The 17,924-nt window shown below is 47.5% G+C and overlaps 1 protein-coding gene across 2 annotated transcripts in view; it reads right to left on the reverse strand.

Annotated features, from left to right (window-relative positions):
* The window catches only part of adarb2 (adenosine deaminase RNA specific B2 (inactive)), a 117,354-nt gene that overhangs the window by 19,786 nt on the left and 79,644 nt on the right, over positions 1 to 17,924 (reverse strand). For both annotated transcript variants that reach the window (XM_035531203.2, XM_081696437.1), the window contains exons 4-5: positions 6,318 to 6,426; positions 140 to 308 (exon numbers count right to left, since the gene is read on the reverse strand). In XM_035531203.2, the coding sequence (XP_035387096.1) occupies positions 140 to 308; positions 6,318 to 6,426 (278 nt within the window). The remainder of the gene's footprint in view (positions 1 to 139; positions 309 to 6,317; positions 6,427 to 17,924) is intronic.

Here is a 17,924-nt window from a genome sequence, read left to right on the forward strand (position 1 = left end):
TCTCAACACAGACAACACCACGCTGGAGAAAACTACTACTCTGATGCACTGTTGGGCCCTCGGCGCGTATGGGTGGAGCCTTGTGGGTGGGTGGAGCCACGTGATGCACAGCTGTGAAGCTGGCAGCGATGTGTCTGACCTGAGGTGCAGCTCCAGGTGGGAGTAGAGGAACCGTAGGAGGGCTCGTCTGGCCGTGACCTCGGCGTGGCTGTCGTTTACTACCAGACCCTGACTGCTCAGATATTCGCCACTAATGCACTTAGTGCCAGTGGACAAGGCCACGACCTCAGCACGCTTCATATCCAGTCCTGTGTAATGTAGAGAGAGGGGGAGGGAGAGAGAGAGGGGTGTGTGTATGTGTGTGTGTGTATATATTATACACACACACACACACATACATACATACATATATATATATATATATATATATATATATATATATATATATATATATATATATATATATATATATATATATATAAAATACACACCTTTGAAGAAATCAAACCATGTTAAATCAATCCCATAAACATTTATTTATTTAACGCGCACACACACACAAACATGTACACAATTGCCTGTATAATACACATATCTATGAGGGTGCATTATTTGCTTTGGCAGTAGTTGTTCATTACAATTCAGGCCAATAAAGCTAGCGTTATTTGAATGTGAGGGAGAGGGAAAGAGACATCAGGAGTGAGAATGCCTGGAAACAAATGTGCTTTTCAAGATCTTTGCTAGCAGGCACACGCGCTAAACTGCACGCGCGGACGTCTGTTTAAGTGGATGAGAGACTGATGGATCTCATGACAGCGGAACACTTACACAAGCCGCGCATTTGCATTTAAAAACGCCCTAAGCACCAAACCCCGTGGCATTAATTCACTGTTCTCAGTTGTCAGCGGCGCACAGGCCCGGCTTCCTGCTGCCTATCTGGCCGCCGTGTGTTCGCAGCGCACGCAATGTTTCTGAGCGACATTTTCACAAACCGCAGGCGCACACACCTCGCACGACAGTGGCGCAGACGTACCTCCCTCCGCTACAGTCCTGCATGCCATTCCTACACACACACACACACACACCTGCCAAAAAAAAAGAATTTTGAAAATAAAAAAAAATAAAATAAAAATAAAAAAAGAAACTGAAGCGTGCAATTGGCAGGCTCAGCATCTACAGACCTGGAAAAATAAAGAGGGGGGAAACCCCCCCCCCCAAAAAAAAACACTCTCCATCGCTTAAAAAATTCAGGGTTCACTGGCTCCCCCAGACCTGCAGGCTAGAGGCAGCATATGAGCTTTTATCAACCAGAGCCCAGACGCTATTGCAGGCAGCGGCCTCTCAGCCCGTGCCACGGCTCGCTGGCAATAACAATAATAAAAGCTAATATAGAGGCGCCGATAAAGGCGTAGCCTTGGAAATCCATTCTGCCACCTTTCGCTCCCTGTCGATGGGAGGGGTGGGGGAGGGGTCAGGGGACAGGAAAGAAAAGGGATGGATGGATGGATGGATGGATGGATGGATGGATAGATAGAGAGGTGATGGAGAGATGGACGATCAACAAAGGGCCACTGGGAGAGCATGGAGGAGCTCCAGACCCAGATTCTAATATCTGACCGATATCACCAATCAGAAACCAGGCAGCAGAATGACCGTTAGTGGTGGGATTAGGCGAAATACTGATTAAAAACGGTTGTGTGTGAAAGTAACAACAAACAAACAGTGTGATAAACAAAAAACAGAACAAATGCTAAACAAACTTTCCATGATATGAGGCGTGTGAGGGGGACACCACTCACACCACCCAACCTCACACCTCGTATGAGGAGTGTGAGGAAAATATCCCCCACCTCCCCCCCAAAACAAGCAAACAAACAAAACTCAAAACAAAAATGCTTACTGTTAAATGATTTGTCATATGAGTAATGTTTAATTTGACAAAGGACGAGTTAAAGTAAACAGTACAATTATTTTTTTATTTTTTTCCCCATTTCATTGTCTTTACGAGCCAATGGATAAACTGGTGAGCCACGCACAGCCCAATCAGAGCATGACTGTCACGAAGCAAAAAACACCAAAACAAATGCAGAACTAAAGCTAGAACTAAGACTAAAACAAGAACCAAGCGTAGGACACTTTCCAGGTACGGAGGATTCACTTCCCAAACAGAAGAGCAATCAGTAGGACTGTAGACTGTTTTCCCAGCAGATGCCAAACACTGGTAAGACTTTGCAGTGAAAGGACCACGAGATTGTTTATTGGGAGGTATGTGTCAGCTGTGTGACAAAATCTTACACACACATTTTATATAAATCTCATCTATGTTGTACAGTGTTTAATCAAGAGTGTTGAGTGTACAGTTTTTATTGAAGGCTGGATCAGACTGAATAAGGAATGATGGTGTAAAAAGGGTGTGACCTCCCTGGCTACTTCACTGGCTAACGCACTGGCTACCACACTGACTACTGCACTGTGTCTTCACGCTCAGCTGATAGCAGCATGTGACTGAAGAGAAACCTGGGTCACAGCTGCTCTAGGGGTTTGAAGAGGAACGCTCCCGACATGGCGATCTGAACGCCGGACCGGAACACTGCCAGACCAGGAAGTCTGTTGTGTGTCCTTACAGGACAAGACTGAAGATTAGGGTCTGGTGTGTTGATTTCAGCTTCCAGACATCACCCATGAAGCATTCCTAACAAAACATGGCAGTTTTATTCAGGATCATGTTACTCGGTTCGTCACCAGTACTCCCATGATACTGGACTGCTGCGTTTAAAGAGGGATCGACTCTACTCAGCCAATACAGAGAAAACTTCCTTAAAGTAAACCCGACATCCTCACTTAAAGCTCCCAGTTACTGACTCCGGCCACAGCGTTCTGGATTACAGAAGCCAAAATGACAAAATCCAGGTTTAGAATTAGTATTGGACCGAGGTGTAAACACCATCTCCGTGTGCCCACATCGTGGGGTGTAAACACCGTCTTTGTGTGCCCACATCCTGGCGCGTGTGTAGAGTACAAATCAATGAATGAATTAAATGCCTACTGAAGACAAATCTTGGAGAATGACTAAGTATCTCGAGTGAAAAAAACAGCCTAGTACAAAGTCAATGTGATGAGTTATAGTCCTCTCACCCTCTCTCACACACAGCTACTATAAGCCCTACACCTACACTATCCATCACAGACTCACATAGCTACTGTGTTTCTAAGCCTCCAAAATGGTCCCAGGAACCAGTTCTCTCTTTCCCTCTCTCTCTCTCTCTCTGGCCAACCATCTTGTACCCACAGAAGGGGCTGTTCAGAGTGCACACCAGCCGCTCTGGCACTGCTCTGTGCTCTGTTCCCCAGGAGCACCGCTCTGTTGTGGGGACCCGGCCTCAGCTGCCCTCCACATTTCACTCCATCGTAGTGTCGCTGGTCGTGCCACTGAGGGAAGCGTGCACTCAAACTTCCCAACTTAAGGTTCATCCGAAGGCTTGAGGGTTGCAGAAGTGACGACATCATCATCGTCACGACCGGGCACGTGAAAAGAAACGTCGCCAGCGTACGTTATGCTTGGGGCTTCTTTATCTATGGGGGCGTCACCACATGAAGTATGTGTGTGTGTGTGTGTGTGTGTGTGTGTGTGTGTGCACGTGTGTGTGTGTGTGTGTGTGCACGCGCTTGTGTAGGGGTGGTGTTGGAAAGGGAACATTCACCCAATCACAGCAGAGTGTGAAAGAGTCACACTGCGAGAGCTCTGTTTGTGCTGCCTGGCAGAGTAAACAAACTTGAACACTGTTTATCTCAGTTTTGCAGATGTGAGCTCACTTTCAAACTCAAAGAAAAAAATTCACGTTGTGACTGAAATCAAACTTAATTGTACAATTTGAAGGAATTATGAACAGCCTTTATTTCTGTGGACGGTGGACGCGGATTTCTGGGGCAGGTATTAGGGGTATTTTACCACCGTGGCAAAGACTGCTGCCCTGCTGTGAGTGGACCCAGAGTACCCGTGGGTTCTGACCAGGCTTCTGAAACAGGCCCAGGAGAGACGACTCAGCACCACTGATGTGAGCCGCTGCCGCGCTTGTGGAAAAGGGCGGGACCGCTGGATCCGTCACGGTCACGCGCCACTAACGGGGACGGGATCATAAGTGTGTGCGCGTCACGGAGAACAATAACTAGCGATAGTGAGTCAGAGACTGACGCCAGCCAAGTCAAACCTGGACCTGACTGAGGTTTGGGAAGAAGGTTAATAACCTAATAACTGCCCCAACAAACACATTTACTGTTGTTTGTTTTGCATTTGCATGCCACGAGACAATGGAAACACCTCAACTGTTCTAAATCTACCAGCCTCAAAGTGTCTCCAGATACTTAAAAAAAAAAAAACTGAATTGGACTTTTTTTCCCCAGAATTGGCCTTTATGTGTGTCTCTGTGCCTCGCAACGGCAAAATAGGAAGCTGTGAATTTGCACGAGACCCTTTTTCCTCTCAAGCTAAGAGACGAAGGTCCGTGGTAGCGAGGTCTGTTGCATTCCATTAAGATAAAGAGAGACTGATGAAGTGAACTTTCATAAGCAGCGATTGTGATGCTAAACATTTGAAAATGAAATGAGCTTCAAATCTCACCGGTGATTACTGGGAGAACTGGAGTCATTTCTTACTGGTTATTACTGGGAGAATTAATAAACTGTTTAACAGTCGTTTCTTACATATGCAAAACAGCACAGACTTAGCGGAGGTATTTTTTAGTTGAATGCGGGTGTTAACATCTGCGGCATAACCGATGTATGCGGTGTGTATGAGCGGACAAACACACACACACACACACACGCGCACACACACGCGCACACACACACACACACAGCTGGGCTGCGATCTCTCTCCTTCTTACGATCCAACGCTACAAGGACTCATTCTAGCATCACCTACAAAGAATTGGAAAACTTTGCACAAGTATCACAGCACCCTCCGTTCCACTTATTTTTACCTTGAAGTTTTCTCCTTTTTTTTTTTTTTTCTTCTGTCATATGCGATTTTCCGTTGGAGTTTTTCCTTGAAATGAACTCTGCTGGAGTCACAGAAGACCATTTAGGGATGTAAAATGATTTTTATATGGTTGCAGTCCATGACATCTTTTTTTTCTTTTCTGTGTACTCTGAGGACAAACTCAGTCCAGTCTAATATTACCAAAACACGGCTCCTGGAACTCAGCTCCATTACTCCAAAAGTTATTTATTTATTTCTGTCAGAATGTAAAACATACCACACTGACAAAGAATTCATGTCTTAAACGTTTCTGAACAGATGTTGTTTTTCAGATCTTCTCCCCATGCAGAGGTAACTACTTCCATCAGTCTGTCCAGCAGAGATAAAAACAAACAAACAAACAAACAAAAAAACACTTAACCTTGTAAAGTGTGTCCCTGGCAACGCTGAACGCATTACACGACCAATCACACTGCTTGATCTGTGCCTCTGATGTTTAAAACCAAACATCCAGGCAGTGGTATGCTAGGGTTGAATGATATTATTTTATGATAGGGTTGAATGGGATTATTTTATGATAGGATTGAATGGGATTATTCACTGCATCTGATTCAATGGGGAGCCAATGAGGAGCTGGCGAAAGGCAGCATAACCTAGGTCAGGGCTCCCCGTTAGTGGCTAAGACCGCCAGGTTCAAATGTGGATCCACATTAATATTCCGCTGGCGCTTGGCCGTGTCTAGAACATCCAACAGTGCCGGGGAGCACGCCCCTGGAGCAGCAGGCAGGGTGGTAGATCTGTGGGCCTGCCACTGCTGGGACTGCCTGGGTCTGGATCTTTGAAGATAACAGCCTTATTAATAAACAAGGCCTGCAATTACTGTGAGACAGACAAACAGAAAACGGGGGATGGGGCAGATTTCACAAGTCTAAACTGATGGGCATGAAGCATGATCGAGGTCCTGCAGTAACCTCTCAAAGATTGCACACACACACACACACACACACACACACACACACACCCCACTTGTTGAGCTCTTGAAGCTGGTATTTTATCACACCAGACTGCAGGTAAGACTTTTACCATTTATCCATTTATTCCCAGGAGCCACTTGAACTGGCGTACTCCCAATTAGCCCCAAGATTTAATTAGTAGCACTTACACAGAACGCAAGGTGTGTCCAGCTAACATTAGACCGCAAGGTGTGTGTGACACAGTACGCAGGGATAACGCAGTGCAGTGTGTGTAACACAACAGAGTGTGTTAGACAGTACTGAGGTATATCGCCCTACTGCCCTTGTGTGTATGTGGGACTCGGGATCAGAAGGGGGTGCCATACCTCTCGTCATCACGATGCCCGCCAGCCCTTTATGACACGCGGGGGAGGAGCGGCCAATCAGCTCGCTGTATTTCTCCCTCACCAAATGAAACACGGTGTCTGCGAAGCCCTGCAACACACACAACCAGGCGTCAGTTCTCGTCAAAGAGCAAAAGAAAACAGAACACAAGCCCCAGGGTAAATGCTACAAGCGGCATTGGTGGCGCCCATGGGGTGTTCCCGGAAACACCAGCCTGCCATCTGAGGCGCTTCCTAACTGGGGCCAAACAGTTTGCTTTAAACAAAAATATTTCACAATGCATTTACCATTCATCTTAAGAATCATGTCCACAGCTTACTTTAAGAGACAGCACAGATATTTCTCTGGTTCAGGCTCACACCGCAACGGAGCCCCAGGTGCACAGCTCCTTGGTCGGTCCAGGTCAGCGTGTGCCCTGGCTAAGACTAATTAGTTTGGGAGGGTGCGTTTGTGGGTGAGTCTTTGCCCGAGACACTTTCACTAATGAAACCAAGCAATTTGTTTAGTAACATCAGAGCACCCTCAAATGAACCATCTGTTCACGGTTGTGGTGTGTGGCAGTGGGGAATTCAGCCAGCAAAAAAACTGTCTCTGTCTCCCTATTCACCGAATGAGTAGTGCCTGATCCTGACCAGACTGCAGGACAGATGTTTAAACAGCCTGTGAGAGAGCACTCACACACACTCTTCATGCGCACACTTCACACACACCTACACTTCACGCCACACTCTGCCTCCGGTTCAAAAAGTATATACTACTACTACATGTAGCAATTAGCATCTTAGATCCCAGTGGGTTCACACACACAGTCACATACATGTGCTCACACACCGTGAAGAATGAGGACTGATGCAGCAAGACAGAGAGGTGAACACCAAACACCACAGGAACCAGAACCAGAGCCCAACAAACAAACCCCGCTACACTGGCGGAGAAGGTTCCTTCTTTTGGTCTCTCTCTGTCTATCCATCTCTCTCATGTTCCCACCTCTTCCCTCTTTCTTTCTCTCTTTCAGTGGAGGACAACGTCAGCTCATAGCAATCACTGGGGCTAGAAGGCAGTGGCGGCTCTTCACTGGCCTGCATGAAACTCCGGCCGTGATGTTGCTGGAGAAAGCGAAAGCAAATCCCCAGTTTTCAAAGTTTACATTTCAAGGTTCAAGTTTGGTTTATTCGTCACATACATAGTCATACACAGTATAACTCGCAGTGAAATGGTGGAGTGCTCCGTCCAAACTGAGGAAAAGAAAACAGGGGTGCGTAGAGAAATAGAGATATTCTCTATATGTGAAATATATATATGCAAAGAGAAATATATATATTCTATGTATGTACAAAATATATTAATGTATGTACAATATATGTATATTATGATTATATACACAATGTACAATGTATATGGTTGTGTTTATATGTACACAATCTACAGAATGTACAGATCCGTTTTGTATAATAACATATCTACAGTTGTTGTGTAACAAGGTAATTGAATATATATATATATATATATATATATATATATATATATATATATATATATATACACACACACACACACAGATATACAGTTATGTTACATCGTGGTGGTGGTCCCCACAGTTTATCAGTTTCCCTGATTCAGGGCCCGAATGGCCTGTGGGAAGAAGCTCCTCTTCAGCCTCTCTGTCTTGGTCTTCAGGGAGCGAAAGCACCTCCCTGACCTCAACAGAGAGAGTCTATTGTTGGGATGGGTGGGGTCCTTCACAATCCTCCTGGCCTTGGTCTGGCACCGCTTGTAATAGATGGTCTGCAGGTCAGGAAGTTCCGTGTGAGTGATGCGCTCTGCTGAACGCACTACCCTTTGGAGTGCTTGTCTGTCCTGCTTGGTGCTATTCCCAAACCAGACTGTGATGTTCCCTGTGAGGATGCTCTCGATGTAGGTGCAGGTGTAGAAGTTCCGCAGTACCTTGGAGGGCAGTCTGAAGTCTCTTAGGCGTCTGAGGTGGTAAAGACGCTGACGAGCCTTCTTTGCCAGGGAGTTGGTATGGCGGGACCAGGACAGGTCCTGCGAGTTGTGAACACCAAGGTACCTGAAACTATCTACTCTCTCCACCGTGGTTCCACTGATCCTCACAGGTTGGTAGTGCTGCTCCTGCTTCTTGCTGCAATCCACGATCAGCTCCTTTGTCTTACTGACGTTTAGGAGGAGATTATTTTCCTGGCACCAGTTTTCCAGGTGTTTAATCTCCTCCAGGTAGGCCCTCTCGTCGTTGTCCGAGATCAGACCCATGACAACGATGTCATGACAACTTGACAATGATAGTGGAGCTGGAAGTGGCCGCGCAGTCGTAGGTGTACAGTGAGTAGAGCAGGGGGCTTAGGACACAACCCTGAGGAGCTCCAGTGCTGAGGGTGAGGGTGGATGAGGCACAGTTGCCCACCCGTACTGATTGTGGTCTGTCTGTTAGGAAGTTGGAGATCCAGTCGCACAGGGATGTATGCAGTCCTAGATCCCCCAACTTAGTAGTGAGTAGGGAGGGGATGATGGTGTTAAATGCTGAACTGTAGTCGACAAACAGCATTTTAACATAATTTCCCCTCCCTTCGTCCAAGTGAGTCAGTGCCATTTTTGTCAGAAGCCCCCAGTAAACATAGCCACACAAAATAAAGCTGAACACACACATTAATTGGATAAATTAATTACATACAGTGTACAATTAGGTGGAGATGTGTTTTTAAGTTCAATGCTATCAAGCACAGCTGGTCCAAACATACCCAGTGTGTGTAAACTGCTAAAATGTTCAAATACAGAAACATTTCTCCAGCTTCAGTCTATAGATTTCCAAAATTACACAGTAGATCATTTAATAACGACACCCCCCCATGTTATATCTTAAATTGTTATTTAAAAAAAACTACATTTGGAAATGGGATAAGCTCATTAGCTCACAGTTAAGCCAGTCTAATTTGAATGTGACTGGTCTTCAGAACAACAGGTTAATATCTTACCAAAGTATAAAAAACAGACATTTACCGATTCCAGAAGGAAGTGGGTTTTAAACGCCTCTTGGTCATAATTAAGAACAAAGCCCAATGTCACCTTAATAAAACGTACTTTATTGGTGACATTAAACGGATTAAGAGGAATAGAAAACATCGGTGCTTCTTGAAGGGGAGCGGGGGGGGGGGGGCCCAGGCTTCACTGAGGAGCTCAACCTCCATGTGATGGGGTGATGCACCTGCTTGATACTGGGGGAGGTTCCCCGTGATAAAACATTTCACCGTGGAGGGAGGGGAGGAATGACCTTAGAGCACATGTAGAGAGAGAGGAGAGAGAGGGAAGGAGAGAGAGAATAACTGGGTCAACCCATTTGATTTCAAATGAACGGGTGTCCCAGTCTTGAGTGTTTTTTTGAGAGTCTTTTGTCATGTCACAAGTGTCACTCACCTTAAAAGAAATTGAACAGATACTTGAAGCAGAATGACAGAATGGACCAGAACCAGAGGCAAGTAATGGAATTGCAGGGAGAAAGAGTGAAAAGAAAGAGAAAGGGAGAGACTGAAAGAGAGAGAGGTTTAAATAAAGCCCCCATAAAACATGGTATATGTTTGGCTGAACCCAGACATCGGATCACAGAACATTGTGTTAAGGTGAACTCAAGGTTCCGTCAGGATCCAGAGGACTGAACATGAACCAACCTCAATCCAAACCTTCAATCCATAAATCCATAGACACACATTTAATCTGCTTCATAATCTGCTTTATAGTTTGCGTCATGCTCTTTTCATGTGCTCAGGTACATTTTTACTTGGCCTTGAGCACTGGGGGACTCCAGAGACCAGCCGAGACCACAGAGGATCTAGTTATGAACAAATGTAACCCGTACTTATAGGACCCGTAGGACTGAATAATACTGACGTTACCTGAGAACTCTCTGTCTGCCCAGGCTGGACTGACCTTTATACATCTGATACATGATGCACGATGTCCCTAGTTGCAAAAAACTCAAATTTCGATAGAAAGGTTTAGTGCAATTACTGGTGATCAGTTTGGGTTTGTATTCTGAATTTAGCTTAATGGTCTTGAAGTAAACTTGAAGTGAGTCATATCAGAAAAATCACGACCACCCCTGTTTTGGAATGAACTTGGCCCAGAACTTCACAGGCTTGCCGAATGTATAAATAAATGACCACACCAGTCAGTTGCAGCCGAGTGCCAAACGATCATCATGGACACATCATCAGAGCCACCATGGCGAAGCTGTACCGAGACTGGACTTCTTGAACATTGAGCGTCCCCCAACGGCACCGTGCCCTAAGGACCGTTGATGCCAGAGAGGAACAACAACTCTGGTGAGGGGCGCAGAACAATCTAGATGGAACAGTTAACCTCCGTACTGAACACAGGCATGACGAGAAGCACGTCAGGGATGACCACTGAGCGAACGCTGTTAATCTGGGTCTGTGAAGCAGATGCATGTTTAAGGCGACAACGTCCACGTCATCAACCTCATCGTCAAAGTCCACTCTAGTTTGCACAGGAGTGGACAGACGGCGGCGTAGATGCTACCGAACACACAGGTACTGCTACCAGGTGGTGTCCGTGGGCCAAACACAGGGTGATGGGGGCATGGTTTTCCTGCTGTGATCTTGGACCACTAACACCACTTCATGAGTCTCTGAGCGCCAACGGGTACTTGGCAATCCTAGCAGATCGTGTGCACCTGTACATGTAGATGTTCTTCACTGACAGTAATGGTACCCATCCACAGCATAACGGCCCACCTCCACCTCACCACACAAGGGTGTGTGCACAACAGCGACCTTGACATCCTTCCGTGGCCTGCTAACACGCCTGATCTCAATCCAGTGGAGCACATCTGGGAAGACTTGGATCACCGGGGTCATTGTGCCAAATTCCCAACCACGTAATCTGTACTCTGCAGAAGTCGGAATGCTCACGAATGCCTTCCGTCACCTAGTATAACCCACGTCACAACGTCTCCCTAGCGCCATCCGAGCCAAGACTGGTTATTCCCACTATTACGTAGGTGGTCATAATATTCTGATATGACATGATGTGTATTTTAAATTGGACTGGACAAAAGGAGTCAAAATTTTAACTAATCGGCCTCCTACAACAGTTCCAGTGTTTCATACAACTCTGTATGCGCCAGATTTGAACAAAGGGAGAGTGAGAACAGAGGTGGGACACTTTCTGCACAAACCCAGAATGCTGCGAGCAAAACGGTGAGAAAATAGTACAGCACACCATGGATTCGTGGTCCTTACACACGTTCCTGGCCCACCTTCCTTACCCAAGTTTATTTCCCAACTAATGGAAAATGGCAGCAGTAACAGCCACCATCGTGTTCCCTCAGAAGTCAATGTTTTGTTGCAGGGGCACAAATGTCAGAAATTATATCTACTACTCTCTTCCTCAGAAGCACCACCCACTGGGAAGGGGGTGGGGCCAGTCAAAGAAATTCCTCTAGTAGTGGTTAATAATAATAAGAATAATATTATTATTCTCTCGTACTCTGGTATGTCCAGTACTGGTGTGAAGTAGGTTAATTAAACCAATGACCCAGACCATGCAGTCATCGTGGAAAAGAAGTTTATTTAGACTACTTAAGTAAATCTCTGAACAAACTGCAACCTAACATAGTGAATAATAACAACAACAATAATAAAACTAACAATACCACCACCACTAATAATAATAATAATAATAATAATAATCACAATAATAATGGAATACCTCTATTTTCTTTAGAGCGTTTTACAAGAAGAAAAATAAATCAGAATATTCCAGAAAGTATGGTAATTAAGAAATCAAAAGGTTCATGCCATTATGGTCTTTTCCATTTTACTCGGCCATACCAGACAGAGGGGAAGCCTTCAGAGTCCTGCTGCTGGACACTGATGGACACAGGAGCCTTTCTACACCTAAACTCCCGTCACCGAGGTAACGTACATTACGTATCCGTGGCAACAGCGCGCAGTGCAATCTGTACTTCAGAAGAATCTGTTCGCACAGCCGTGAGAGACACATCTGCCCCCCCACCCCACCCTCACTCACGCCTTATCAGAGTCTACCAGAGAAACAACAGATCCTGCAAAACGGGGCCATGTCTTATGTTTCTTTATAGAGGTATTTAACAATTCCTCCTGCAAGTTTTAATAGCGTCTTGCCGATTCAGTATCATCTGTGGAGCTGGCACGGGGCATGGTGCTTTGGAAAGTGGATCCCATTCAGTGGGTAAGGAACGTTGCCGGAGGAGGATTGGAAAGCCTCCCTCCTTTTCTCTCTCTCTCTCTCTTTCATCCTTCATCTCTCTCTCACCCTTTCATTCTCTCTCTTACTTTGTTTGCATCTCTTTTCTTAATTCTCTTTTCCCCCTTCTGTATGCATCTCTTCCTCTGCGTCTCACCCTTCTCTTTCCCTCTTTCTATCAAGCAGTGTCATGCATGAAGGGTCTACCCTTTCTCCTTCCATCTCTCTCTCCCCTTCTCTCTCTCTCTCTCTCGTCCTGGTTTCACAATTAGCTTCCTTTCCTCTTAACCCCCCTACCCGTTGCTGACAAAGCCCCTCCTTCAGAAGACGAACTGTGCACAGCTTTGCAATGTCGCCTGAAACCGTGTCCAATGTTTGCATGTGTGGAAGGAGCAGATGGCCCACACTTCTACCTCTATCAGCAGGGAACTGTCACTCAGACCAGTCTGCCTGGACCTGTATTGGCACCAAACACACAAGCTCCACTTCGCCTGCCTGCAACCCCACCTCCGCCCGTACCTTACCACCCCACCTCCGCCCGAACCCGGACCACCCCTGCCCTTCAGCTGAGCCTTCAGTCAGCTGTTAACATCCAACAGGAAATCAGGAAAGCACCACTTCCACTCCCAAAGCAAAAGGCAAGCGTTTCTGAGTCCAAAAAAAGCAAGAGAGCAGGACTTACACGGTGGCCACCAACACTGGCAAGCTGACCTGGAACACACGCTGGCAGAACGACGCCCATCGTGAGCTCCAAGCCCTCGGCAGACAACCCAAGTCTTCCTGCCCCCATTTTTCCACAGAGGAACACAGATGGACAGAGCCCTGGCCACAGGAGCACCGCAGGATGGTCACGGTGACATGGGCACCGCGGGCGGGCACGCGTCCTCGGCCTGTTCGGGAGAAACGATCCGGACGCGTCGTTCCGACGTGCTAGCAGGTCGAGGCACAACTGGCAAAAGTCCAGCAAGGCGATCCAGGCCGGAGTGCCAGCTCCGCAGCGCGGTCACGCGGTCCGGCTGCAGTGAGGGAGGGTGTACAACCCACACCGAGATGGTGCTGGGGGACGATCGCACTCAAACAATGCAGGCGCCTTCTAAGACGCATTTTCCTGGTGGTGCCGTTTAAATCTTTGACCTAAAAAAAATGCAACACATGGGGAAATGATTTCTGAAAAGTGCTATAGCGTGTGAGAAAGTGTTGTTGAGAAAGTCTATGCCTAAGCTGCGCTCAGTGTGTCGAGAGGTCACTGGACATCTGCTGACGCGCACGCCTGTGTGGACGACTGGAACTGTGTTCTTACACGGACTGATTTTGCAGTTTTGCAGCTGGCTATATTAAACAGATGCTGGCACTGATGCAGCATGGTGTGTGTGTGTGTGTGTGTGTGTGTGTGTTCTCACTCAACATGACATCTTCCCAAATCCATCTCTCTCTCTCTCTCTCACACACACACACACACACACACACACACACACACACACACACATTCCACCAAAAGCAGGCAGAAATTTCTCATTCAATACCAGCCCCTCTGAGAGGACAGCTCCGTTAGCCTGGCAGCATGGTGCTAGCCTGCTAGCATGGTGCAGCTCATGTTATCCTGTAAACAGCCTACGATCCTGACCCTAACCCAGGGTAAATTTCACACTCATTCCACTCTCGCAACCCCAGCCCACACCTCAGGAGAGCACGTCACCTAGAACGTTCCCCAGCACGCCAGGTGCACGTGACTCGGCGCATCCTGCTACAGTGACGAAGGGTTGGACCACGCTGGAGGCTCACGCTCCGAGTTAGTCCTACTTGATCCACCCTCTGCCCAAAGAAAATAAAACTGCAGGGATAAGAGAAAAAATGCCCCAATAGAAGCAGAGAGGCTGTCAAACACACACGTGCTTTTATGCATAATGTGTCTAATAAAGAGGGTCGTTAAGAGGCTCCATCAAAGGCAGAACATGACCTGCCCTAAGAAAGAGAAAGACAGGGACAGACTGTGAGGGAGACAGAGGGGGATTATCAGAGAAAGAGACGCTGAGGGGTGGACAGACTGAGGGAGACAGTCAGAGACGCTGATAAGGAAATAGATATGCTGTTAGAAAAAAGGGACAGAGAGAAACAGCGGAATCATGATGGTCTGAGGCCTCTCGTAGTGCTGTAAGGGCCGTTTACACATCATTCATTAACCCTCTTGTGACTGTTGACTGCCAACCCCAACTCTACACCAACTCTACCTTAACTCTACACCAACCCCAAATCTACCCTAACCCTAACCCAAATCTACATTAACCCTACCCCAACCCCAAATCTACACTAACTCTACCCCAACCCCAACTCTACCCCAACCCTCTTAACTCTACCCCAACCCCAACTCTACCCCAACCCTCTTAACTCTACCCCAACCCCAGCTCTACCCCAACCCCAACTCTACCCCAACCCCAAATCTACCCCAACCTCAACTCTACCCAACCTCAACTCTACCTTAACTCTACCCCAACCCCAAATCTACCCCAACTCTACCCCAACCCCAACTCTACCCCAACCCCAAATCTACCCCAACTCTACCCCAACCCCAAATCTACCCCAACCTCAACTCTACCTTAACTCTACCCCAACCCCAAATCTACCCCAACCCCAAATCTACCCCAACCCCAAATCTACCCCAACTCTACCCCAACCCCAACCCCAACTCTACCCCAACCCCAACTCTACCCCAACCCCAAATATACCCCAACCCCAAATATACCCCAACTCTACCCCAACCCTCTTAACTCTACCCCAACCCCAACCCTCAACTCTACCCCAACCCCAACCCTCAACTCTACCCCAACTCTCTCAACTCTACCCCAACCCCAACCCTCAACTCTACCCCAACCCCAACCCTCAACTCTACCCCAACTCTCTCAACTCTACCCCAACTCTCTCAACTCTACCCCAACTCTCAACTCTACCCCAACTCTCAACTCTACCCCAACCCCAACTCTACCTTAACTCTACCCCAACCCCAACTCTACCCCAAATCTAACTTAACTCTACCCCAACCCCAACACCAACCCCAACTCTACCCCAACCCCAAATCTACCCTAACCCAACTCAACCCCAACCCTAACTCTACCCCAACCCCAAATCTACCCTAACCCAACTCAACCCCAACCCTAACTCTACCCCAACCCCAAATCTACCCTAACCCAACTGTACCTTAACTCTACACCAACCCCAACTCTACCCTACCCTAACCCAACTCTACACCAACCCCAACTCTACCCTAACCCTACCCCAAATCTACCCTACCCTAACCCAACTCTACCTTAACTCTACCCCAACCCTACCTTAACTCTACACCAGCCCCAACTCTACCCTAACCCTACCCCAAATCTACCCTACCCTAACCCAACTCTACCTTAACTCTACCCCAACCCCAACTCTACCTTAACTCTACACCAGCCCCAACTCTACCCTAACCCTACCCCAAATCTACCCTACCCTACCCCAACCCCAACTCTACCCCAACCCCAACTCTACCACACCCCAACTCTACCCCAAATCTACCCTACCCTAACCCAACTCTACCTTAACTCTACCCCAACCCCAACTCTACCTTAACTCTACACCAGCCCCAACTCTACCCTAACCCTACCCCAAATCTACCCTACCCTAACCCAACTCTACCTTAACTCTACCCCAACCCCAACTCTACCTTAACTCTACCCCAACCCCAACTCTACCTTAACTCTACACCAGCCCCAACTCTACCCTAACCCTACCCCAAATCTACCCTACCCTACCCCAACCCCAACTCTACCCCAACCCCAACTCTACCCCAAATCTACCCTAACTCTACCCCAACCCCAACTCTACCCCAACCCCAACTCTACCCCAACTCTACCCCAACCCCAAATCTACCCCAACTCTACCCCAACCCCAAATCTACCCCAACCCCAAATCTACCTTAACTCTACCCCAACCCCAACTCTACCCCAAATCTACCTTAACTCTACCCCAACCCCAACACCAACCCCAACTCTACCTTAACACTACACCAACCCCAACTCTACCCCAACCCCAAATCTACCCTAACCCAACTCAACCCCAACCCTAACTCTACCCCAACCCCAAATCTACCCTAACCCAACTGTACCTTAACTCTACACCAACCCCAACTCTACCCTAACCCTATCCCAAATCTACCCTAACCCAACTGTACCTTAACTCTACACCAACCCCAACTCTACCCTAACCCTACCCCAAATCTACCCTACCCTAACCCAACTCTACCTTAACTCTACCCCAACCCCAACTCTACCTTAACTCTACCCCAACCCCAACTCTACCCTACCCTAACCCAACTCTACCCCAACCCCAACTCTACCCTAACCCCAACCCCTACCCCGACTCTACGCTAACCCCAACATCACTGCTTCACAATCCACAGGCTAGTGTGGAAAAGCTTGGGGCCAGATGACACTCATGTAGTACTGTAGGGTCTCACACACACACACACACACACACACACACACACACACACACACACACACACACACAGCATATGGCTGCTAGGAAGACTGAAAGCACGTATCTGAATTAAACAGACACTGCTGATTTAACTGGTTGAAATCAGTCAGAACTTATCACGCAAAAACATCCATGTCAGGTTTCCCATTGTGACCCGTGACCTTGTATTAAATGGTAGAGTATTACGCTGACCTCCTTCTCTCTCTTTCTCTCTCCCTGTCTCTTGTTTAAGACGATCTTAACACTATGATGCTTTTGGGAAATGGAGCTCTGATAGAGACATTAAAGAGCTTTGCTGAGACGTGCTTCTGACAAAAGTGCCCTCCCACTGCAGTGTAGTGTGGCCTCTGCCCACACACAGGTAACTTGACTCATTAGGAACAGATCAAGGCCTTCAGAGCTGAGGCAGGTTTGCCACGGTGTGGTCCCCTGTGTCTTCAGCACCTCAGCTCATTGCTGTAGTCACCTGTTAAGAGGAAGTGAGCACAGACACCAAATACAGGGTCGAAACGGAGTGACATCACACACACATTCGCTGTGCGCGTCCCCCTACCCACGCGGTGCAGTAGTTAGTGCCCATAGTGCTCCTGGTGAATATTGTGCTTGTTTAAGGAAATGAAACGTATCTCTTAAACTGAACCCTGAACAAAACAGCTACATCCACCTAGTACACCTCCGGAGGCCGGAAGTGGAGAGGTGCGGTGTGGTCTCCGGAGCTCACGGTCGGAGGAGGGGGGGTTTAGGGCGTGATGCGGGGACCGTTCGCCTGGTGCCTCCACTCCGCCAGATTCTGCTCTCCTTGAAGATACTCGCCTGGGCACTGTGAG

Source organism: Electrophorus electricus, chromosome 14 (genome assembly GCF_041902795.1).
Source record: "Electrophorus electricus isolate QZ-2024a chromosome 14, ASM4190279v1, whole genome shotgun sequence".
Classification (NCBI taxonomy): Eukaryota; Metazoa; Chordata; class Actinopteri; order Gymnotiformes; family Gymnotidae; genus Electrophorus; species Electrophorus electricus.